General features: G+C 46.9%; 1 protein-coding gene across 3 annotated transcripts in view; it reads left to right on the forward strand.

Annotated features, from left to right (window-relative positions):
* Positions 1-25,477, forward strand: part of MATN2 (matrilin 2) — a 129,942-nt gene that overhangs the window by 14,582 nt on the left and 89,883 nt on the right. For all 3 annotated transcript variants that reach the window (XM_025870890.2, XM_073893007.1, XM_025870889.2), the window contains exon 3: positions 24,546-25,115. In XM_025870890.2, coding sequence (XP_025726675.1) covers positions 24,546-25,115 — 570 coding nt within the window. The remainder of the gene's footprint in view (positions 1-24,545; positions 25,116-25,477) is intronic.

Below are 25,477 nucleotides of genomic sequence, written 5' to 3' on the forward strand. Positions count from 1 at the left end.
CTCCGGCCGAGCGGGGAGCCTGATGTGGGGCTCGATCCCAGGACCCTGGGATCAACACCTGAGCCGAAGGCAGACACTTAACGACTGAGCCACCCAGGCGCCCTGGGAGGTAGAGGTTTTAAAGGAGGCTAGCCCCATAGTATGGTTAAGGGATTGGGGGGGGGCTGAACTCCCTCTCCCCCCCACCCCCCTGCCCCCACCAACACATACTCTGCTAAGGAAAATTCCAGAGGTGTTCAGGGCTACAAACAGTGAAATTTCTTCACAACAGTTAATTTACTACTTAAAAATAAAGCTAATGAAGACAATCTAAGAACTCACTGTATTATAGCCCCAAGTTCTGTTCCTTGGCAATCACAGTACTTATGAGGGTCTTATTTCCATTCTTGCATACAGTTCTAATGAAATCTGACATCGAAATATTAGCAAAAATGCAATGTGTTTCATATAAGGACCTGAAACCTCCTAAATTAGCAAAGTGACCGAAGGAATGGGCCAGCCAAGAGAATTAAGTGTAAGAATGTCCTACTCTCTGTTGATAATTATTAACCTTTTCAAGTGTTGGCTGCCAGTAAATGAATTTCCACATCCTAAAACAATTCTCCTAATTGACATGCGTTGGCACCCTCAGTGAGGAAGGAACAGCAGATGCCAGAGGCCATCAGAGTTTCTGGCTCCTGGAGTGACAGACCTATTGAGGCCACATGTTTTATATGCCCTGGAGCCACCTTATCAAATTTTGAACCTTTGTCTCCTTCCCTGAGCTTTCAGGGGGCTTTGTTCACCCTCCTTCTTCTACCTGGAATAGCTTTCCTTGGCCAAGGCCTGTGATCAGCCAGGGCCAGCTCAAATGCGGCCTTCCTCCCTCTCGCAGCCAGGCAGGACCCTCTTGGGATGGGCCACACCCACTGCAGTCCTCTGCTCAGCTGTCAACCTTGTCTGCCCTGTATTCCAAGGGGTAATAGTGGCACCCACCCAAGGTGGATTCCTACTCTAGTTATTTTTGTACTTGCCTTGTTTTTACCTCTCTAGACTATAAACCTTTGAAGATAAAGACGGTTTTTCATGTCTCATAGCACCTCTGGAGGCTACTCTCGTTACGGAGCCCCTGCTGTGAGTTGGGCCATGCTAGCTCATTGAATCCGAGAGAAAAAAAGACAAAACACCGCAAGGTGGTTATTGGTTTATCTCATTTGCAGGAGAGGAAGCCCAGGCTCAGAGAACTTAAGCAATTTGGCAAGCTTGTCAAGGCTTCTGCAAACCTAGGGAAAAAAAGGTGCCCACTCCCACCCCCACCCCTCTTAGGGAGTAGATAGATGCATGGCTTAGGGGAAGATGTCCCCCGGGGTCCACGGACGTCAAGCCCTGGTGTTGGGTCCAGCCCACAGCAAAGCTTGGTGCTTGTTGAATGCCTGAGTGGACGAGACGTACAGATGGCTGATTTCATCCCCATTTGGACGCTTCCGGTCTTGATTCCACTTATACTTAGCAGGTGACGTTGGGCGAGTCGCTCTGTCCTCCAGTTTGTTCATCTGCAAAGGGAAGTGGTTGAAGTCAGTGATCTTCAGGTCTCATCTAGGATGTGATGACATCACTAATTCCTATGCCTTCCTGATGTCCCTCCTCTGGCTCCTGTGGTGAAACCACCAATGCAGTCCTTGGCTTTCTTTCACTTTCTCCAGGTGGGAGAGCCAAGGTGGAACCATATCCTGAAGGCTGAGGAGGGTTTTGAAGCAGACGAGGTGGGAGAGTAGAATCAGGTAGGAGGGTGGGCAGTAGGGGAGAGGGGGTGGGACTGCAGTATCAGGCAGAGGGGTGGGGTGGAGTAGTAGGGTCAGGCAGGGGGTGATGGGGCAGTAGGATTAGTCATGGGAGTGGGTTTGCAGTAGGATCGGGTAGGGCGGTGGGGGGCAGTAGGATCAGGCATAGGGGTAAGGGAGCTGTAGGATCAGGCAGCAAAGCAGTGTTTCTCAAATTTTATTGTGCATCAGAAGCTCCTGAAAGGCTTGTTAGAACACGCCCTACTGGTCTCTGAGCTCAGAGTGTTTGATTCAGTAGGTCTGGGCTGGGAACTCAGAGGTTGCATTCCTGGAGATCTCAATTTGAGAATTACTGGAGAAGAGAAATCTAGAAGGTAGGGCCAGGGGATGGGCAGGAGGCAAAGATCTTAGGAGGAGATGCTGTGAGGCACGAGCCAGAAACACAGTGCAGGGATGAGTGACATCGGCTAAGAAAACTGCAGCTGGAGAGTATAAACTAACTGTAGGCTGGGTTCACCCCTTCCGAAGCTTTGAAAATAAGCTGCTGGCATTTTTCTACCCAGGGGGAGTTGGCAAAGGTGGGCCTCCCCCCTGTGCAGGGAACCAGCCTCTTGCAGCAGAGTGATTAACACGCATCTCAACAATCGAGTGGCTGGTGTGTGTCTTTGTCATCAGAATTGATTATAAAAATGAAGGTTGATGGGTAGAGCTTATCAAATTGTTTTCACTAGAGCAGAGGCTTTTCAAAAATCCAGTCCTTTGAAGCGAGATCACACCCCGTCTTCGGCCCTCCACTGGGCATCCTGTGCTATACACGGCAGCTGGGAACAAGGGCTCGGCGGGAGGACTGTCATGGCTGCTACTCAGCCCAGACGCACGACACGCATCTCTTTGTGCCTGCGGTCTCTGCTTTATGTACGAACTGATGCCTCTGTTATCGTTCACGTTGAATAAACTGTATAAACTGAATTCTTCATTCCTATCTTGTAATTAATATTGGAAGAATTAAAAAAAAAAAAAGCCTAGCATCTGACTTCCAATAAGCTACGAAGTTAAAAGCTTTCCTAGCCAGTGAATAAATAACTGGATTTTTTTTTTCTCCTACAGATTGTCTCTCTCTCCCCTTCTTTCCTCCTTTCTCGTCTCTGTTAAACTCTTTATCCCCTTCCTTTTCTGTAACTCTCCTTTATCTCTCCCTCTTAAATCTCTCCCTCCCTCCCTCATTTCCTTCTTCGGTTCCAGGATGTCCTATCCTCGGCTTGCCCAGGAAGGGGGCCTCCTCTCTGCGGGTAACGTAGCCACTCTTCTTTTCTCTTCCTGGATGGCTTGTCCTGTTGGAGGGCAAGGCGTACAGTCTTATCCCTCTGGCCAATCTTGTCCCAGGTCTCCCTAACTCATGATAATAATTCAAGTAATGATAATGAGGGCTGTCTTTTTGTAGGGGGGTGGGGGAGCATCTACTACGTGTCAGGCACTGTATGAGGCAGTTCACACTTTACTCCACACGGTGTTATTATCCCCATTTTACAGATGAAGAAACTGAAGCTCAGAGAGGTGAAATATCTTGCTCAAGGTCAGATAACCATTGAGCAGCAGAGGTGGGATATGAGAATACAACATGCCTTTTCCTCTGTTCAAACCCTTTTCTGCAAACCTACCTCTTCTGTTCTGTCCAACTCAATTGGACTCATCTTTCAGGGCCCAGTGGAAGCATTCCTAATCTTTTAGGTCGGGATTGAATACCCCAACAATGCATCCTCCCCCCCACCGCCCCCAGCATGCCCTGTGTCCCAGTGCAGCACTTACAGCCTGTGCAGCGATTGCCTGCTTCATCGTCTGTGTTGTAGCAGCAGGGATCAGTAACGTGCCAGGCACTCAGCAGGTACTCCATAAACGCCTAGAGGAGTAAGTGAAGGAACAAATGAGCGAAAAGGAGTGGCCAGAGAGGAGCTGCCGAGCTGGTGGGGGTTTCCGAAGCCAGGGCATGTGGAAAAGATTCGAAAGACCTGAGGATGTTTCGCTTGAAAAAATCGAAGGGCTCTCTGAAGGCTGTGTTATGGAGGAGTCCAGGCTTGTTATCAAGACCTTAAAGAGGAGTTGGAGAACCAAACACCTGCGCTTTCAAGGAAACAGGTTTTCCTTCCATACAAAATTCTATAGCCACCAGATTAGCCCAGGAAGGAAACAGCTTGCCTCCTCGGGCTTTAGGGATGTGGAAAGCCTTGTGTGTAGAGGCTTAAATAAGACTGTAATCTGGGAACTCTCACGGTCCAAGATTCTATGGAGTTGCCTGCGGGATTAGGAACTGAACTAGGAGATAAGGACTTGCTCTCCTATTAAAAAAAAAAAAAAAAAAGCTAAATATTTGCTTTCCAGGAACAATCTGCCTTAGGAGCCTTTCCAATAACAAATTTTAAGCAAGAGAGAAACTGAGAAATTTTTAGTGACTGGCAACATATAATTTGTTGAATCCCTGAGTTTCACTTCTGGCAATGTTAATTGAATGAATGAAAAGAATGATTACAGGTTAATTGTATTTGCTTTTTTGGTTAATTCATGCACAGCTTGCAGTCAGCGAATATGACTAGACCCTTACTCTGCGTGGCTCAATGACCATCCTGGGGCAGGTGTTTTTAACTTAAGTAGGATATTTTAAATTTTTTGCATTAAATTTTATCTTCTTCATTTAAGTTATTCATTCTTGATTAATATCTTTTCCCTCCTTAACAGAGCAATTTATAATTGTTTACAAATTTGATAAAATGCTTTCTATATCTTTCTTTATGTCCCCACTGAAAATATTAAAACAATATTTTATATTCTTTTGAAATGATTATAAGGAATAATCATCTTTACTTTAAAAAGTTCATGTTTAAATATTTAATGACCTTTAGATACTGAAAATACAAGAGGAGCTATTTCAAAAAATTGCTCAAGTGATCAACCTATACATATTTCATGTATTCTCGAGAGGAAATATTATAGAGACTTGAGTTGTATATTAGTTTCTTAGGGCCGCCGTAACAAAGCACCATACACTGGGAGGCTTAAACTCCAGACATTTATTTTCTCACCTTTCTGGAGACTAGAAGTCCAAGATCAAGGTTTTAGCAAGGTGTGGTTTTTTCTGAGGCCTCTTGGCTAGGTTCGCAGAGGGCTGCCGTTGCCCCATGTCCTCACATGGTCCTCCCTCTGTACCTGTCTACCCCCAAGTTCCCTCTTCTTATAAGGACACCAGTTAGATTAGACTAGAGCCCACCCTAATGATCTCATTTAACTTTAATGACCTCTTTAAAGACCCCATCTCTAAATACACTCACATTCAGAGGTACTAGGGTTTAGGACTTCAACTTATGAATTGTGGGGGACACAATTCAATCCTAACAAGTTGCTCTGCTCCTCACTTGCATCAGTGGAGGACAATATGTCTTCTCTGACACCTTCCTAAATAGCTTCTTTTTCCTTTCTGATTCGCCGTGTATTCCCATTTCAGGGTGATAGATAGAACGTTACCGACACACACCGGGGAAGCATGCTCAAAGACTCCAGAGATGTGGATGTTTCTGAGTCCTTGAAAGTAGGTCGGACGAACGTGGGTGGGTTGGACAGCCAACATCCTAGGGCTGGAGATGAGAAACGAGTGCAGCATAGCCAGGATGTGAAGCCAAGTCCGAGTAAGATTTTTCAAAAGCCAAGAATGAGAACCACCAGCTCAGAACAGTCTTCTTTCAGTATATCCAGAGAAGGCTGATTTATAGGGAAAGATGAAAGGCGGGCCATGTGTGTATTTTGGCTGCTCAGAGGATGGTGGGGCTGGGAAAGGAGGAGGGGGGAGAAGTTATCTTAAGGCCGTAGCCAGCCAGGGCCTGAGAGCATCAAAGAGGAAGCTGATGGCCAGATGTACAAGGAGCTGATGCAGGGGAGAAATAAGAGGAATGTAGGCATCTGACGACATGGGCTCAGGGCCAGGAGGGGCCTTCGGAAAGGCAGGATGCATTACGTGCCGTGTGGGGCATTTGGGCCATGAGAAGCCTGGGGAGAATGAGCCTCAGAGGCCTTTAAAGTCAGGTTGGACCACTACGTAAACTGGGGAAGAATCCCATCCAGAGGGCTCAGACCTGGCAAAGGCTGTGAGAGGCTGCTTTCCATCTCTAGCTCTTAATTCCCCGGCCCTGACACTAAGGCTTGTTCCAGTTGACGGGATCCATTCACTGAATAAGTATGTCCTGAGGATCCCCACGTTACAAGCGCTGTGCTGGGCCGAGTGAAAAATCCAGCATCCTTCAACGTTTGGCACTCATTGCTGGGGTAGCCCGGGAAGCGTGCCCTCCTCCTAGAGTGTACCATTTATCCATAGGTGCCCAGATGGTCAGACTCCCTGTGGCTGTCCTTTGTGATGGTCCCATCTACTGAAGGAAGCAGGCTCCTCCACCCCCCTGGTCCAGGCAAACTTGAATTTGTCTCCAAAATGAAGAGGAATAGGAAAGCCTTCAATTTTACCTAGCTATTTTTCTGTACCCAAATCGTTTAGCTCTAATACATTATTTTTTTGTTTCATGATTTGCCTCAGTTTTATCATTTATTCACCCATTGAACAGATACACATTGAGGATCTATAGTGTGTGAGGACAGCATTGTTTTGGGTGCTGATGATGCTGCAGAGTCCCATCTGGCCCCTTACCTGTCATGTTTTGGGGTTTGAGACAAATTCCCCAGTTGCAGGCAGCATGGGGCTTCGGGGGGGAAATTTGTATGGGATCCGTGAGAGGAGGCTTCCAGAGCCAGTGGAACTTACTCATAAAGCCATCGGGACTTGATGCCTTCTGTAGAGAGGATATTTCTGACAACTAATTCGATTTTTTTTTTAAGTCATGAGTCTATTTGGGTTTCCTGTTTCTTCTTGAGTCTATTTTGGTAATTGGCCTTTTCCCTAATTTGTCTGTATTTTCAAATCTATCGGCATACATACAAAATACAGGTCATGACACGATTTTTAACACAGGGCATGGTATTCTTCAACAAAAAGTGCTCAGGGTTCTGTTCCCATAGTTCACAAAGTTCCTACCAAAATTCTGAAGGAACATTGAGACCTGGGGGATGATGTGCTGGGGATGGGGGAAGAAGTCTCTATTGACTATTAGGTTTCTCTGGTAATACCTAGCATTTGTAAGAGAGCTCTACAGTTTTTGAAAGCACCTTTTGCTTGCCCTAACTCCCTTTTCTTCACAAAGCCCTTGAGAGGTGGATTTGATGACAGTTCCCAGCTACAGATAAGAAAAAATCTGATCAGAGACGTTAATTTATCCATGATGTAGAGGTGAAGCCTGAAGCCACTCCTAGATGACACCAGTTTACCTAGAAGAGAGTTTAGAGATCATCCCGTTGAGAGGTTTTTAGCCTGGGGGCCATGGACCAACAGAGTCCTTGGACAGACTTCCCTGGGCCCATAATTTGTATGGGAAAAAAATTACATACTTTTTCACCAACCTCTAACTGCAATTGAGCATTTCCTTCTATTATGATTGTAAACCACAAACCACAGGAGGAGTGGCAGCTCTGTGTCACCAGCAGAGACCACAGATATTTTCAGGGCACATTATGTAGTCAGAGATAATTCAAAATACGGCTGACATGTATCGCTACTTTGAAATTACACTAGTTAGGAGACCTCCCTTTCGACCTTGTTATTTTTTTTTTAAAAGATTTTATTTATTTATTTGAGAGACATAGAGATAGAGAGAGCATGAGCGGGGAGGAGAGGGAGAGGCAGGCTCCCCTCAGAGCAGGGAGCCCGACGTAGGGCTCGATCCCAGGACCCTGGGATCATGACCTGAGCCGAAGGCAGACACTTGATTGACTGAGTCACCCAGGTGCCCCATTGTCCTTGTTATTCAGGGTTATTTTTTAAAGGCCGTATGTTACTATATCCCTATAGTAACATTTTAAATATCTTGATAAGTGAAGTTCAAATAATTGGCCTCCTTTCTTACCCTTTGCATTTACTTGTTTGTTTCTTGTGGTGATAGGGATACATAATGTAAGATTAACCATCTTAAACATTTGAAGTGTACAATTCAGTGGCATTGAGAACACTCACATTGTTGTGTAGCCATCATCACTGTCTGTTTCCAGAACTTTTTATCATCCCAAACAGAAACTACCTGTGAGGAAGTAATTCCCAATCTTCCCTTTCCCCAGGAACTTTTCTACTTCCTGTCTCTATGGACTTGCCTATTCTTGATACCTCATATAAGCGGAGTGATATAATATTTGCGCTTTGTTGTCTGACTTTTTTCACTTAGTATAATGTTTTCAAGGTTCATCTACATTGTAGCAGGTGTCAGAACTTCTTTTTTGTGGCCAAATAAAATTCCATTATATGTGTATACCACATTTTGTGTATCCATTCATCTATTGGTGGACACGGGTTGTTTCTACCTCTTGGCCATTGTAAATAGTGCTGGCATGAACATTGGCCTGCAAGTATCTGTTTGAGTCCCTGCTTCCAATTTTTCTTGGATGTGTATCAAGGATGAAATTAACTGAGAAATATGGTAATTCTATGTTTAACTTTTTTTCGGGTGCGAGAGAGAACACAAGCGTGTAAGTGGGGGCAAGGGGTGGGAAGAAGGGCAGAGGGGCAGAGGGAGAGGCAGAGAAAGAATCTTAAGCAGGCTCCCCACCCAGTATGGAGCCTGACCCGGGGCTCGATCTCACGACCCTGAGATCATGACCTAAGCCGAAATCAAGAGTCAGATGCTTAAGCTACTGAGCCACCCCGGCGCCCCATCTACAGTACACTTTTTGAAGAACTGCCAAACTGTATTCCACAGTGGCTGCACCATTTTACATTCCCACCAGCAAAGCACAAGGGTTCCAAATTGTCCATATTTTTACCAACACCTGTTATTCTCCATTTTTTAAATAGTAGCCTTTCTAGTGGGTGTTGCATTTTCTGTTAGGCATTTAACAAGTTTATTCTGAGAAGGGGTCATGGGCTTCACCACACTGCCATGGAAGTCCTTGGTACAAATAAAGGTTAAGAAACTAGGATGAAGGAACCGAAGCCCAGAGATATTGTTACTTGTTCAAAGTAAAGTGATTCACCAGCAGCACCTACGGCTTAGGATCAAGTCTCCTGGGGCTCCGAGGAGCTCTTTTCTCCTCCTACCACATAGTCTCTTCTCATGTAGACATTTGCCCCAGCCAGTGGTCAGACTGCGTCGGGGCTGGAATAAAGTCATCAACCAACCAGCCACTGAAGCTGAGGCAAGCCCCTGATGCAGATGAGACAGACATAATCCCTGTCCGCAAACGGCTGTCACGTAAAACTACCACACACCACCACAGCAGCTAAATCTTAATTCACTCAACAAACACTGAGTGCCTTGTGTGAGCTCAAACTCCATGTTCAGCTGGAGTGTCTAAGGGGTATCCAAAAGGACATCCCTTGGAGATGCTCAACTGATAGTTTGGTTTACAGGTTATAAAGTTCAGGAGGGGAAAAGAACCCTGCCTATGTTTCCTTTAAATACAGAATGGTGTCCTGAACTGTCATTCCTTGATCGGGAGCCTCCAGCTCTGCAGAGAGCCCAAGATGGCTTCCTTTTTCCTAATAATCTCCTCGTCCCATGTTCTTACAAGCTTCCAATCAACTGTGGCTCTTGGATCTTCCCACACCTGAAAAAACACTTGTCAACTTGGTTTTAAAAATAACAGTAGCTGACATTTAATAAGTGTGAATGCTGGCTTTCCGCTGTGTGACCGTGAATAAGTAACACAGCCGCTCTCTACACCAGTTGTCCCCCTTGTAAAATGGCAGTGATAATGAGTGGGAAATAGGATGCGATGAGACCATGCTGATGAAGGGCTGGCATGGAGCCTGGCACAGAATAAGCATTCAGTAAATGCCTGTTGAGGTTATTATCTATTTTGGAAGTTATTCTTAAAAAACACTTTGTACATTGCAAAGTGGAAATAACAGAGCCCCCTCTACTGTGACGTCTTTAAATCTAGGAATTAGGTCTTTTCATCTCTGGGTCTAAAGCATTTGACATTGTAGCCTCTCAATAAATGTATACTGAATGAATAGTGAGAGGTGACATTTATTAATATTACTAGTATTAATTTGTATTTATCTATTTGAGCATTTACTAGTTTAGATATAAAACAGCATTTTTTTCTTTAAACCTTAGATCAGATATTGGTCTTAGAGAAGAACCGCTATCAAGTTGATTACATGGGCATTTTAGAAAATATGCACACTTAGCGAAAGAGTTTAATACATTTGATTTTTTTTAAATGTCAAAATCTGTACCATCAGAATCATTCCTTCATACATGGCATACATTTTTATTGAGCAGCTACTCTGCAGCAAGCTTGCTATCAGCAGAGAAATCCAAAACTTTATTACTGGATTTTTTTGTTTGTTAGTTTGTTTTGTTTGTTTGGTTTGCAATGTAAGGCTTATATGATAAATGGAAATGCATTTAATGCAATTTAAAACTTGTATGGTAAATGCTCTATGAAGTTTTCTAGGAATCTTGAAACACAGCTGGCTGAAATCCATACATAATGTCCCTATTCTGTAGCATGCTGAGATTGATCCTACAATTTCCATCCTTTGGTACTGGTTTGGCCTCAAGAGTTAGAGTAAGCATCCATCCCCAACCTTTAAACATTTTTTTAAACAGTTTATGTTATGAGAGTAGTATGTGCTTATTTTTGCCCTTGTTGTCGGTTGGATTCTCAGCGGTTCTCTCCTGCAAGAGTAGATTTAATCCTGTTTCTGTATAATTTTAGGAATATAAATATCCAGTCATGTTGCTTCAAGTCTTTTTTTTCCAGGACTAACCTTTGAGAGATGAGAGAGAGTTCTAATAACTCTTCAAGTCACAGTCCAATGCTGGTTTCTTGCGTCGCAGACACCCAGATAGGTACTTATTCGTTCATCCTTTCATTCATTCATCTCACAAAGAGTTGAGTCACTTAGCGGTGGGGATCTGGGGAACGTAGCAGGGAACAAAATAGGCAAAAACCCCTGACCTCATGGATCATGTATTCCAATAGAAGAAAGAGACAGATAATAAAAAATAAATAAGTAAAATATATATGAGAGAAGTCGGTAAAGGCTACAGAGAAAAATAAAGCCAGAAAGAGGGAGAGGAGTGCTGGGAGTGGGGGTGGGGAATTTGAGATTGTGATGGGGGTTAGGGGAGCCCTCACTGAGAGGGGGACGCTTTCCACAGGCACCCGAGGGCGGGTGAGGGGGGAAGTCACTGAATCCAGAATGTTCCAGGCTGAGGGAACAGTGGTAAAATCATGCCTGAAGTGTTTAGAATTGCAATGCCAGTGTAGTGTGGCTTAGAGAAGTAACATGCGGTCCTTTGGGGGCCGTATGTAGGACTTGGGCTTTTCTCTGAGAAAGATGGGAACCATGGGAGGGTTTTAAACAAAGGAATGGGGTGATTTCACTTGTGTTTAAAGAATCACTGTGGCTGCTGGACTGAGAACAGTTTGTAGAAGGGCAAAGGTAAATGCCAGTTGGGAGGCCAATGCCATCATTGCGGCGAGGGATGTTGGTGGAGGTGAGCATCTCTGGAGTGTAATGAAGGACTAAGAATTATTTTATTTTGTGGCAAGTTTCCCAAAACCTTCTTGAACAGTTCCAGCCACTGGGAATTTATAGATATAGCCAGCAGAGTTCCTGACAGTCACAACTAGGGAACATTAATGTAATATAAAGTCATGGAGCTTGCGCCCTTGTCCAGCTGTGGTGTGTAAGTTTGTTGTTTCCTGTAGAATACTCATGAAGAGTATGAGTTCTAGACTCAGATTCCTGCATTCAAATCCTGGCTCTACCACTTTCTAACAATGTGACCTTGGGCAAATTACTGAAAACTCTCTGTGCCTCGGTTTCCCCAGCTGTTAAATGGGACAATGGGTTGTTGTGAAAAATAAGGAGTTAATGCACGTTCAACATTTAGCATTATATTGATATATAACCATTGCTCAATAAATATTAGCTATCATTATAGATATGGATATAACCATTTATGAAGGTCAAGGAACAGTTCTGTTTAACTTATTTAACACCATGGTGTAAACTAGACCCAAGTAGAACTGGAAAGGAACTGAGATGTCATTTAGTTCCACCCTAGAGATCAAAGTGACATGGCCAAAAAAAAGGAAGAAGGTCCTGTGGCTGATGTCACCTAGCTGATGGCAGAGCAGGGACCAGACCATGAATCTCCGGACTCCCAGTCCAGTGATTTCTGTGCTATGTCATGTTGCTTCCATGGAGCCTTCAACATAATACCAGGTGGGAATAATAATAATCGTAATAACAACAATAAGTGATTTTTTGACTCTTACTTTGTGCCGGGCACCATTCTAAGTACTTTACACACATTAACTTACTTAATCCTCATGACAACCCTATGAGTCATTGTCCCCATCTGGTAGAAGAGGAAACTGAAGTTAGAGCAGGTAACTCGCGCAGGATGGGAAGTGTGTGTTGGATGGGGGGATGGGAGTGGCCCGAGAGTCGGGAGGGTGCCTTACCATTTTACCGCATGATCCATATTCTCCGTTTGTGGAATAGGGAAATTTAATCCAGTCTTTAAGGTCCCTTTTCAGTTTTTTAAAGATTTATTTATTTTACAGAGAGAAAGAGCATGCATGAGAGTGGGGGGAGGGGCGGAGATAGAGAGCATTTTCAAGCAGACTCTCTGCTAAGCACGGAGCCCAACATGGGGGCTCAATCTCACAACCCATGAGATCATGACTTGAGCTGAAACCAAGAGTCAGACACTTACCCGAATGAACCAGCCAGGTGTCCCCTTTTTCAGTTTTAAAGTATGCGTATCCTAAGTACTTTGTGATTATCAGGTCTGTAACAAGTACCATTTTAGTTCATTAAACATGCTGTCTTATTAACTGATCTTCATTTTAATGATCAGCTGCAAGAAAGACTATTTGTAGAACAGCCTAGAAACCAAAGTCACCAAGACTGTGAGGGATGCTTGAAATGTTATTCCTGGCTTCCATGGCAACCCTAACATAGGGCGTTAAGCTGAGTACAGTTGAGTACACCAGCTGGTGTACTCAAGCGCTGTGTTTCACCCAAGCGCTGTGAGTGGTGAGGAAACAAATAGCTGGCTCAATAGTTTTCCTTTTGTGTAATACACTGTCTCAGTGTATTTTAGGGGGCGGAGGCCTAGGCCAAGTTAAGTAAGGATGGAGGAAATGAAGCATCGTATCAAAGTGGAGAGAGGACAGTTTCCAAAGGAGTTGGAGAATGAGAACAGTCCAAGTGCCGGGGGGAGTCACTGTGGAGAGAAGGGTGGAGAGGCATGCAGAGGTTTCAGGGGAGGGGAAGAGAGTTGGTGGCCCTACTTCCACAAAGCTTGAAGCGACTAGACCGTCAGGTGAGCTTTGTGAAGAGGACTGAGCATGCTAGTTGTGTTCTTTTGTTCCAGTGTGTTTTGAGCTCTCAGTTGGAATCCACGGCGGATGAGGGAGTGGCAAGAAGGCAGATACGTTGAGGAGTTGAGGGCACCACCAGCACCAGTGCAGGGAACAAGCTCTCTAGGCATTTTAAGCAGAAAGGGATTTCATCCTGGGAACGAGGTACTTACATAATTGTTGGAAAGGTCGGAGAAGTGGGATTTAGGGCCATCACACAAGAATTCATTGCTGGGATCAGGATGCTACTGCCACCATAACGGCATCTATGAAGCTGGTGAGCAGATACTAGAACATCAAGCCTGTCTTTCCACAGCCCTCCTTGCCAGCAGAAGCAGCCTTCACTTTGCTTCCTCCTTTGTGAGTATATTTAATTGGCGGTACCGAATTGTTACCCAAAACCCTAGCTGCAAGGGCGGCTGGGAAGTATGGTTCTTGTCTTTTTCGTTTCTGCAGTACTGGAAGCCTCATGAAAGAGGTGAGAGTCAATGCCGAGTGCCAACTGACATTCAATCAATAGTTATTGCATTTGAAATCTGAATTAACCAGGCTGAGCACTAGAGGTGGAGGAGTTGGGACACCTAAGAGAGATGAGTTGGGAGGGCCCAGCTGCTGACCTAAGCTCTCTGCTCCACCACTGAAAGTCCTTTGGGTAGACTCGCTCCAGGGTTAGATAACAAAGGGGCAGAAACTCAACTCCTAAAGATGAAGGAGTTGTCTTAAAATTCTCTCTGGTGCCTTCTCTATTACTTTATACATGGAAGACATTAATTTACATCTGAGACCAGACTGGGTTCTTGAATGGAAGGGAAAGCAAGGGGTGCGGGCCTGGAGAGACTAGTTCTGGGTTGGGTCAGGGATGAAGGAGAGTGAAGTCTGGGCTGAGTCAGGAGCCCTTAGGCTATGCCCTGAAGGAGGATGATAGCACATGTTAAGACCCTTCAGTGGATCCCCACTCGCTCCTTAATGAAGTCCAAACTTCTTTTTTTTTTTTTTTTAAGTAAGCTCTACACCCAACGTGGGACTTGAACTCACAGCCCCAAGATCAAGAGTCGTATGCTCTACCAACTGAGCCAGCCAGGCGGCCCATGAAGTCCAACTTCTTAATAGGAGGCACATGCAGCCCTCCCTCCATGGCCCTGTCATCCCCAACGTGTCCTTGGAGATCCTGCCAAACCACACCCCATGCAGTCACCTGTGCACACGTGTGCCCTACTCTGTTCCGGCCTCCACGCGCCTTAGCTCACACTGACCCTTTGCCTAAAACACCCAGCCCAACTTTGCCTGGCCAACACCTGCTCATCCGATAATAAGAGAATAATATTATAAAATAATATAGTACCCATCAGCTTCTCCAGCAGTCTCCCCGTCCACCATCTTGGGATCAGTGTCCTCCAGGCTCTCGTTGCTTATGTTTTTCATGAATCTTATGAATCTGTCTTCTTTCAAAGGTTGTAAGCTCCTCCCAGGCTGAGGTTGGTTCTCGTACTGTATCCCCAGCACCTAGCACAAAGAAGGGGGGTTCTTGGCATAACTCAGCCAAACCAAAATGATGAGAGAGGTGACGCCAAAGAGCAACTTTGTCTTTGCTGGCACAGGGCTGTGGAAACCTTCTGCCCCTTGCCTCCATGCGTGCCCGCCCCCTCCCCTTCCAGGGAAAGGTGTGCCAGACTCTGCCTCAGGGCCTCCTTTTCCTGGCTGGTACCTCAGCCTGACCTTGCATCGCTCTTCACAGGTCTCTCTGCTTGGCTCCTGACTTCCATTAGCTGAACTCCCAGAAAGCAGAGGGGGCAATTGCTCAATTTATTAAGTTAACCAGTTGCTTCTTTCAAGCTGCCTACGCTGTTTTCTACTTTGCAGAGAGAAGAAATCACCTGTTCCCCAGTACTTTCTATGCTCTCTTGTACTGAGGGGCAGGCAGGTTTTGTTTGAGTGTGTGTGTGAGTGTCTGTCTGTGTGTGTGTAGGTTACGATTTAAGATATGAAGCCAATTTCTCAGTTTGAAAAAGGAAGAAACAGTGAGAGGGGTTTTGATGGAGAATACCAAACTTACTCTGAACCTATTCAGTCAGCTCAATGAGTTTTAAAACCATTGATTATTTCAGGGCTTCTTTATACTTCTCTTTATCAATTGGGAGAATGCCTGTTTGTATGACAAACTCTGAGAGCAGTTGTGAGGGGGCATTTTTTTTTTTTTTAGTGAAACTTGAGCAAACTCCTGTACCTTGCAAGGAAATTCAGTTCATTGGAAATTTTCTCCAGGGCTAAACTCGGGCAGCTTTCTCTTTGGCTCCTTTGCAAAGAAAATTGTCCAGGGTTCTGGAAACTACGGTTGTTGAACCTCATATGATGTCTTTTCTTTCAGCTCATGTAACAGTTACTAAAGGAGACTGGTGTGATGTGGCATGTTTTTTCTTTTTTTCTTTTCCATTTTGCTGGCTCCTTGGTGCACGCTCCCTGAGGGCCTTAGAGAGCTGTCCCTAAAGGAATTTGTGACAGTCAGCAGGGACGACTGAAATTTGAGCTGGTGTCAATTGAGAATCCCTCCTTGCTACCCAAAAGATGCAAGCTCATTCACCAGAACCTTCTTTAAAAAAGAACAACCAAAAATCTCCTTGCGACATTGGAGAATATATTTTTGCATAAAAGCTTCCCAGCGTGTGTTTCCACAGCCAGAGAGCATCCATCTCCCCCCAGGCACACTCATCTCTGTCTGCTCTGCAAATGTTCTCCTTGGTAATAGCCTCAAAAAGTGTCCGCAGAGCGAACCTGACAGTACTGAAATTTCAGCTGCAGCCCGTGGACTTTGGTTCTGCTTTGTGGGTGTTGGAAAGAACTTAATAGAATAAGGGTTGACATTCTGACCCTATCTCATGCGTTCTTGAGAGAAGCACGTGGTACGTGGCGTCTCGAATGGTATCCACCGCTTTTGGCACAGCTCAATGGGACAAGCAGGTCTATGGTAAAGAACACACGGAAGGAAAAAGAAAACTGTGGAGGGGCTCCAAAGCCCCTGTTTCCTTTCCCCTAGCCATCTTCTACCTTCTTTCTTCCCCAACCAGGCATTCAAAGCAGGGTGAATGGGGCAGAGGGGGAAGTCCGTGGAAATCCCCTCCATCTGGATGTACTTGTTACTCTTCTCTTCAGGAGCTGGCCAAGAGGTAGAGCACGTATTTGCTCTATATTTTAGCTGTTCCTGCCTCCTCGTTCAGAATTACAGTCTCTGGCGACTATTCGTTATGGTTGAGGGTTAGGCCGTTCTGGCTAAGCGTATGTTATGACTAGGATGACCAACTAATGATTCACCTTCCCCTGCCTCATTCCGCAAGCTTCTGTATGCTTGTCTCACCAAACCCCTGGACGGTAGCCCTCTGAGGCCGGGGACTGCATCTTCTCCCTGTCAGCATCCCCACAGCTCCAGCACTGTATTTTGCCCATAGTGCCTTCAGTTTACTACCTTCTGGGTACCAGCCCTGAGCCAGGCATGGGTGACACGAAGATGAATAGAGCGCAGCTGTGCCCTCGGAGGTTTGTCCTATTGTTTTGTGGGTTTGCAGGCTGGTAAGTATGGTGTTTGCGGGATGACATCATTGCACACCGTCATTAATAGTGCTTACTGTCTGCACCGCCTGGCGATGCAGAAGGCACTTTTGGACACAGATAAGCACAGCAGATGAATCAGGGGGGCTAAGGCATGGTGCTTCCTCCCAGGGGCTGGCCCAGGGCAGAGAGTGAAGAGGACTTGTACACGTGGGGGATGTGTCTTGAGTTGACCTTTAACTCCTGGGGCTTGTCCAGTCCCTGCTGCCAGTCCTCCTGAGATTTTGTCTAGGGAAAAATGTGTTAACTGGCAATGAGGAGGGTCACTGGGTAAGGCTCTTCTCTGGGACGTTTTCCTATCCAAAGGAGACTCTTTACATTAGGTCACCTACTGGGAAACGGGTCACAAGTACAGGTACCAGCATCAGACTGGCGTGGGTCTGAAATCTGCATTCCGCCACCACCCATTTGTCCCATACCGGTAGTCTGGTTATTCAAACCCTAAGCCTCAGAATTGGGGGTAACAATGGTGCCTGCCTTATTTATTTTCTGAGCCTAATTGAAAGGCAGGACATATCTGACATGAACATGATCCGACATTGGCACAGAATGTGGATCAGAACACGTGAGAAAACCCAGGATGTATGGTCGCTATATTTATAAGGTCTCTCCTGGTCTTAGGAAGGGGTCCCCTGATACTGTCTTCTCCTCTGGACTCTTGGATCTGGGGCCAGGGTCTCCCTGGCTCACATGCCCCTTGGGATAGAGTTCTCAGATGCGTTGTGTCCAAGAATCACCTGAAGGAATTACAAGTGCAGATTACTGGGCACAAGCCCCAGAGATTCATATTCACTGGGTCAAGGGTGCTGCCTGGGGCTTAGCATTTTATTTTATTTTATTTTTTTTTAAAGATTTTATTTATTTATTCATGAGAGAGAGAGAGAGAGAGAGAGAGAGAGAGAGAGAGGCAGAGGGAGAAGCAGGCTCCCAAGGAGCAGGGAGCCCGATGCGGGACTCGATCCCAAGACTCCGGGATCATGACCTGAGCCGAAGGCAGTCGCTTAACCATCTGAGCCACCCAGGCGCCCTGGGGCTTAGCATTTTAAATACACACCCGATTTGTCTCTGATGTCATGAGGACATTGAGGATACTGCTGTGGTGTTTCTGTATTATATCTCCACTGACCAGCTCTCCCAGCTCATGGAGGGGGATCTGCACCTTCTCTCTTCCCTGCCTTCCCACCCCTCCCAGTCATAGGTGCACATCAAAGAGATGATGGGGCATCACGCCTGACACTATGTGGGTACCAGGGATTCATAGAAGATGCCACTTGTGGTTGGGTAGCTCCATGCATGAGATGCCGGGAAGAACACGCGCAGATAGAGGTAAATGGGGCAGGTACCAGGAGGCTCAGAGGAAGGCCTGATTTTGGCCAGTGTTGGAGGGCTGGGCATCTAAGAAGGGTTTTCAAAAAAATAGGTGACCACAGGGTTGAGTCTTAAGCTGAAGAGGCAGCCCAGAGAGGATGTAGGGAACTACAGACCATTTGATATCACTGGGGTACAGGGTATAGAGGGCAGGGAGTGCTGGGCTAAAGTGTTCATTAGTTCATTCTCCCATGAACGTCATTGACCTTGCTGTCAGTGAAGCTTAGGGTGGTGGCTTTGGAAGAAATTGCTCTGCTGAAACAGCATCCTGAGAACTTACAGCTGCCACATTCAGCTACGGTGACTCTGATCAATGAAGCTCACCAAAATATTCATGAATAGGAAATTTCTGCTGTAAAGAGAGGAAGGGTGAGTTCCATTGGTCAGGAGAGTCTCTCTATGCTCTCAGGTGAGGAAGGCCATTGATGAGATGGTTGGGGCATTAAGATGGGGCGGGGGATCTCAATGGGCCTGATTGCAAAGTGTCAGGTTGGCAAACTGGTTTCACTCCCTAGTGGAGGCACCAGGTGGAGGGAACTCAGGGTACTGTGTTAGGAGCTGTGCTGTGGCTGAACTTTGATTCTGAGCCTGGGATTGATTAGGGGGTCTCACAGGTGCCAGCACTGGAAGCCTGGGCGACAACGTGCAAAGCTTGGGATCTGCCGTCCTGCCTTGAGATTTTATCACATGAGTGGTTGTCAATCCAGATGTTCTTTTCCTATGGCTTATACACTTGGGTTTTTGAGCCTTGTGCACAGGGCTTGACATTTATAGCAATTAGGTTTCATCTTGTTAGCTTTGACTCATTATTCCTGCACTCAGAAATCCTTTCTGCCCCTGACTCTGTTGTTCAGCTTATTAGCCATTGCTCCCCGCATCGTATGTAATGGTGTATAGAGAATCATAAGTGCCCCAGAATTTGGAAACGTGTTTGGAAAATCTTACCAAGTGGGGAATGATTTGCTAATGAGGCCAAGGTATGTTTTAGATGCCATGAAGTAGTCCAGGGTGTTTCCCTAATAGAAGGTAATCAAGTTTTCAGGGTATTCCCCAGAGGTTCTTTAGGAAGATGTGAGTAGAGCGTAATGGATTCAAAGAAGGCCATAGCTCATCAGCAGCACTGCCGCATGTCTGGCTGGAGGTTCTGCCGCAGCTGGTGACTGACTAATAAGGGAATTGGAGAGGGAGGGATGGACCGTGGTCTTTCCAGCCTGGGCCGAGGAGCACATGCCCCAGTCAGGGGAGTTTCCGGTTAAGTCACATTGGGGGCAAATATGAAAAAATAGGCTAACTTGCCTCTGAAATGTCCATGAAATCACCTATAAGTCCTAACAACTAGTCACACTCTGGAGGCACGTGTCAACAGAGCCACACGAAGCGGCCCTAGGGGCCACATGTCAGGCCTCTGTGGGCACCTCTGAGGCCACACTGAGCACAACCCTGGGTCGGACTGCGGTGCCCTTCTACTCGGTAGTCTCTTTCTCTCTGGCTGTCTGTCTTTGACCAGCCCATATACTTCAGTTCACAGACACCAAATGCCTCTGGGATGCAATCTCCCTCGGCTCTCCCTCACACCTGCCCCATCCTGCAGTTTCCCCTGGGGCCTTGCTCCTACTGGCCTCTCAACAAGCACTTGTCGGGTGAGTGAGAATGGGAATGTCTAGCAACCTGGTGTATGGAGCTGCTGCTATTCAGGGAGGCAAGCATCTGTTTTATCATTCTATTACATTTTTAAAAATGCAAATAGGCATGTAGCAGGCAGAAGTACTTGGCAGGAGGCAGGCAACTTGGAGCCACAGCTTTCAGGCTGGGATTCCAGGGAAGGAAAGAACTGACCCTAGAAAGCAGGTGCGGTCCCGGGGCATCTTGGGTATGCTGAGGGTCTAAAGGACAAAATCCTTCCTGAGTATTGCTTGGCAGTTAAGAGCATGGACTACAGAGCCAGACAAGGTGGGGTCAGATCCTGACTCCCCTACTTCCTAAGTATGAGACCCTGAGCTAGTTGTTTAGCCTTTCTAGGCTCACTGTCCTCAGCTGTAAAATGGGAATAGTAACAGTACCTACTCGCTAGGGTGGGTGTAAAGAATAAATAAGCCAACACCTGGAAAGTATTCAGAACCAGGCCCAGTAATATTAAGTGCTCAATAAAGAGTAGCTATAAATTATTATTATATTCTTTTGAGTTTCACAACATCCCTGGGAGGTATTATTATCACCATTTCACAGAAGAAGAGCCTGAGGGTCAGAGAGGTCAAGGAGAGGCTCAAGACCACATGGGCGAAAAGTGGCAGAGGCTGGACTTACACTGAGGTCATAGGACTATATGTCACTTCACTAAGCATTTCGGAGCCCCTTTTGAGTCTCTGCATGAAATCATTTTACCCTTGTTGTAGATATTCACATACTTTCCTTCTCCAAGCATGCTTTGATCTTCCCAGGCAGATGGCACCAAATATTTGCTGTACAATTCCACGGCCATGATTGAATTTACCCAGAGCAAGGAGGCTGATTAGTGACAAGTCTGCAACCCTGAGCAGAGGAAATCATTCTAGGGTTGCACACTGGAATCCTGCTGGAGTGGGAATGTCACTTAAAACTGTCCTGGCTCAGGTTCAACGGTAAGAGACACTTGTTTGCCCAACTTGTGGGCTTTGAAGGCAAGCTGACAGTACTGGAGTGCAGTTGACAAGGTCCAGACTGTCACTTTGTGGCTCAAGGGATGACATTTTATGATGTGCCCACAGACCCTCATCCCGTGCTATTGAAAGTCTGTCATGAGGGGCCAGAAGGAAGATTGTGTGCTCTTCTCCCAGGCTAGGGAGACAGGGAGGCTGTTTATCAGAACCAGTTTGTGAAAGGAACACACACAGAGGACAGTCCATTTTCTGGAAACATCTCTTAGCAGTCCCCATGTGGAAAAGCTGTGGGGCTCTTCCCAAGCATCTATAGAGCTCATGTTGTCAGGCCACCTGTATTGAGAATTTTCCAACGCGCCCACCATGAGATGGGGGAGAGCCATCAGTATAGTCCCAGGTCTGACCCTAATGAGCTGTCATGTCTCTGAGCCTCAGTTTCCCCTTCTGTAAGGTGAGTGACTTGGACTTTATTTAGACCCCTCCCGCTCTAACAGTTTGTTAGTCAATGAGTCTGTGAACCAAAGTTCCAAAGTGGCTATACTTCTAGATTGGGGTCTAGAATCTGTGACTCTATTGGCAGGCACCACACCTGCTCTAGAACTTTTTGACTTTGTGGTTTTCATCCACCTGCTTGAACGGACTGCTCTGGTTCAATCCCTTCCACCTGAAGCCTTGCCCCACCACCCAGCATTCTTTTAACTCCACAAGTGTTGACTCAAGACTGACTCTGTCCCCAACTACGTGGTTGGGAAGATGAATGAGACCAGTTTCAAACTTCGGGGAACTCACAGTGAGGTGGTGAAGTCCAGACTCGCCAGAACGTCTTTTCTCCAGAGATCTCTCTGGTACCTAAACTAGTGGTTCTCAAAGTGTGGTCTCCGGACCCGCGGCATTGACTTCACCTGGGAACTGGCTAGAAATGCAGACTTTTCTGGTGCCACCCTAGATCTACAGGGTCAGAAGCTCTGGAAGTGTGGCTCACCGATCTTAGTTTTTAATGCTTCTCCAAGGGATTGGGAGGCACCTCCAGTTTGAGAACCACTGAACTGGTCCTCTCGGGGACAAGCTGCAAGACTGTGGTTCTGAGCCCGTAAGGGATCTGAGAGGTTGTCTTGAAGAAAACTCTGTCACTTGGGCTTCAAGGCCTCGCTTTCCACTCACAGTCACAGGTCCCTTGGAACCTCCAACGTTTTAAAACTTTGTGGTGTTTTTGTAAATGCCCAGGCATTGTGGAAATTATATACTTGTTTTGATGGGAACTAATCCAGTTTAGCACATCATTCCCCATGGAATCTCCAGGCTTCCCTTTAAATGGACTGTGATGCTCGATGGGATCTTGATACCGTGACTAAGACCCACAGCAAGAATCCCAACCCCAGAGGACCTCCTGCTTCCAAACTTCTCCAGAGGAAGAGCTCTCAGGGGGCCAGTCTGCTGTCTCCTCTCCCCCTTCCAAGCAGCCTTTCCTTCCTATCTCCCTCTGTCTGAGCCCGGTTTCAGTTCCCCTCAGCAGGCGGAGGTCACTGGGCCACATTCTCCCTGCAGTAAGCTCACACATCAGTGGTGGGGTGTGGGTAGCTCCTGGAGAGGGGCCAGGCTGGGCCCTGGGACCTATGGGTCTGTCATCCATGGCTCCGACCAAGGGCTGTATGCTAGACCATAGGCACCTTTGCGAATATTAGAAGAGGCACCCCTTCTAGGTGCTTCTCAGGGTGGGCGCAGCCCTGGGGGCTCAGGGCTAGGCTGGATTTCAGCCACTTGCCTCATAGGGCAGGTGTCTGTGGGCAACACAGACTACACGGCCAGGAACAGCAGGCTTCTCCCCTGAGCCTGGGCCCGGCTGGAGAGAAGTGGGGGGCAGTGTGGGCAGACAAGAGGGTTCTCACACCCGGGCCCCAAGGCCACCCTCTTCCCCCTGAATTCTCACTACCGCCTAATGTGGTGGGTGTTGGTGTGGCTCCATATAGGTTTTTTCCTGCATTAGAAGAGATTTTCCAATATTCGGTGCCTCCATTTTCTCATGTATCCAATGGGTATGACACCCTACTTTCCTCTTAAGAGCTTGTCCTGAAAATCAAATGAGACCATAGTGATGAATGTGCTCTGGAAAAAGGATTTGAAAACACCCCATAAATGTCAGGTTTTATATTGATCTTTCTCCCAGAGTCCTCGAAGGTAGTTTCTGGGGCCTCTGGTTTGAGAAACTCACTTTGAACTCACACAGTCCCAGTGTTAGACGTAGGTGCAGCACAAGGTTGGTCTCCTGCCAGGATGCTGTTGTTTGGGGGTGCTTCCTTGCCCCCAAATCGGAAGACTTATGAGGGCACAGTGGACGAGGTGTGTGTGCAGTTGCTTGGGGCGAGTCACAACCTGGCAAGCCGGCCTGGACAGGATGACTTCATGGGCCTTTCCCACTTTTCATTTTGATGACTGGATCCACTGTTTCATAGTTGGCTTTCTCTCTCTTTCTTGCAGCTGTGGTGATTGGAATTTAGGGAAAGCATTTGGGATCTCTTTTCTAATCCCTATCAAATCTGGACTTAGCTACAGAGTCTGGGAAGGGGAGGAGGGACTCCCCCGCGCCCCTGGCTGGAGGCAGTAGCTCAGAACATCGGAGAAATTCCAGTAGGGAGGCCCAGCCTCCACCCTCTGAGGCAGGAGGCCTCTCAGCTCATCCCCTATCAACCTCTTCCCAGCATGTGATGAGTTTCGTCCACAGACTCAAACCCCTTCTAGCCTTCTTGCTTGGGGGCTCTGAAGGAATAAGTATGGTGGGGGTAGGGGAGAGACGTAACGTTTGCCTTTTTCCCATTTAACAGTATCTTTGGTTGACATGTTTCTTGGTCAGTCCCTTTTCCAGTTCCACTATGCCGCCGCCACCCCAGTTGAGGTCGCGTCCCCCTCTCAGCCAGATTAGTGCAGCAATGGTCTGCATCACCCTCAATTGACTTACTATGTCACCTCCCTACAGGCCAGCTAAGGGACATAATGTGATGCTAATGTATTATGCCCATCGCCTGTGGCATTAGGCACACACTTCTCAGGCCCTTCATGGCTGGCTTCACGTTACCTCCAGCTCCATTCCTAGCCGCACCTCCGAGCAGTTCGTTCATCCTTTATTCCATTTCTGCCATCTTAGGCTTCTGCTCATGTGTCTCTCTCCATGTGTTTCCTTCTCTCGATCCAAACAATTGCATAAAACTAGTTCATGTCTTGTCCATTTGGCCCCAGCCCACTGACATCCCTGTTCTCTGAACAACTGGTGTCAGCACCACACTGCTTCACATAATTCTTCTTTCGCTTGTTCCATTAGTTAAGTTCCCAAGGTAGATTGTAAGCTCCTTGACATTGGTCATTGGCTTGTTGTGTAGTCCCTGCAGTATCCAGCGAAGCTTATGTGGCATGCAGTAAATAATCAAATTGTGTTGACCCTGATCAGGTGTTTGCCCCACGTAAAAACTGTGTGGATGACTTTCTAGGAACTGAAGTGTTCGTTTATCTTGCAAAAATAAATAGTATCTGTTTGTAGCCAATACTCACGATCACCCAGTCATGCGTCTTATATACCCTTACAGTTTCCCCGAGCGGGGAAGAAAAACCAGGGCAGATTGGAGTTCTGAAAGGTGATTCCCCAGCCCTGGGATTTCCAGTAACGGCCAGCCTGCTCTGGCCCTTAGCGCTCCTCTCATGAGTTTGACCTCTCCTCTTTCCCCAGAGAGCTCCTGTGAGAATAAGCGGGCGGACCTGGTCTTCATCATCGACAGCTCCCGCAGCGTCAACACCCATGACTATGCCAAGGTCAAGGAGTTCATTGTGGACATCTTGCAGTTCTTGGACATTGGCCCTGACGTCACCCGGGTGGGCCTGCTGCAGTATGGCAGCACCGTCAAGAACGAGTTCTCCCTCAAGACCTTCAAAAGGAGGTCTGAAGTGGAGCGCGCCGTCAAGAGGATGAGGCACTTGTCCACAGGCACCATGACGGGGCTGGCCATCCAGTATGCCCTGAACATTGCATTCTCAGAAGCAGAGGGGGCCCGGCCCCTGAGGGAGAATGTGCTGCGGGTCATAATGATCGTGACCGACGGGAGGCCACAGGACTCCGTGGCCGAGGTGGCTGCAAAGGCACGGGACACCGGCATCCTGATCTTTGCCATCGGCGTGGGCCAGGTGGACCTCAACACACTGAAGGCCATCGGGAGTGAGCCCCATGAGGACCACGTCTTCCTAGTGGCCAACTTCAGCCAGATGGAGTCACTGACATCCGTCTTCCAGAACAAGTTGTGCAGTAAGTCCTGCTTTTCTGTGGCTCTTTCAGGGGGAATCATTAGGATTTCTTCTTTCATCTTCCAGGGTAGATTTTGTGCTACCTCGTCCCAGGTACTGCCCTGGCAAAGGTGTTTGGCGAAGGCCGGGAGAGACACAGCATTCTCTTGGGGTTGCACGCTGGCCAAGGAGACAGATAGTAGGATATAATGACATAGGTAAGTAAGTAAGTGTCATTGTAACGGTGGCATGGAGGAAGAACTCAGGCCAGGACCTAACCGCGGCCGGGGTGCTCGGGGAGAATTCCCTGGGGGAAGGGACCTTTAAACCCAAGCTGCTGAATGAGTACAAGTAGATAGGCGAAGTTTTTCTCCAGCACATTGG

Source organism: Callorhinus ursinus, unplaced genomic scaffold (genome assembly GCF_003265705.2).
Source record: "Callorhinus ursinus isolate GAN/ISIS: 27379988/994484 unplaced genomic scaffold, GSC_fseal_2.0 scaffold5, whole genome shotgun sequence".
In the NCBI taxonomy this organism is placed as follows: domain Eukaryota; kingdom Metazoa; phylum Chordata; class Mammalia; order Carnivora; family Otariidae; genus Callorhinus; species Callorhinus ursinus.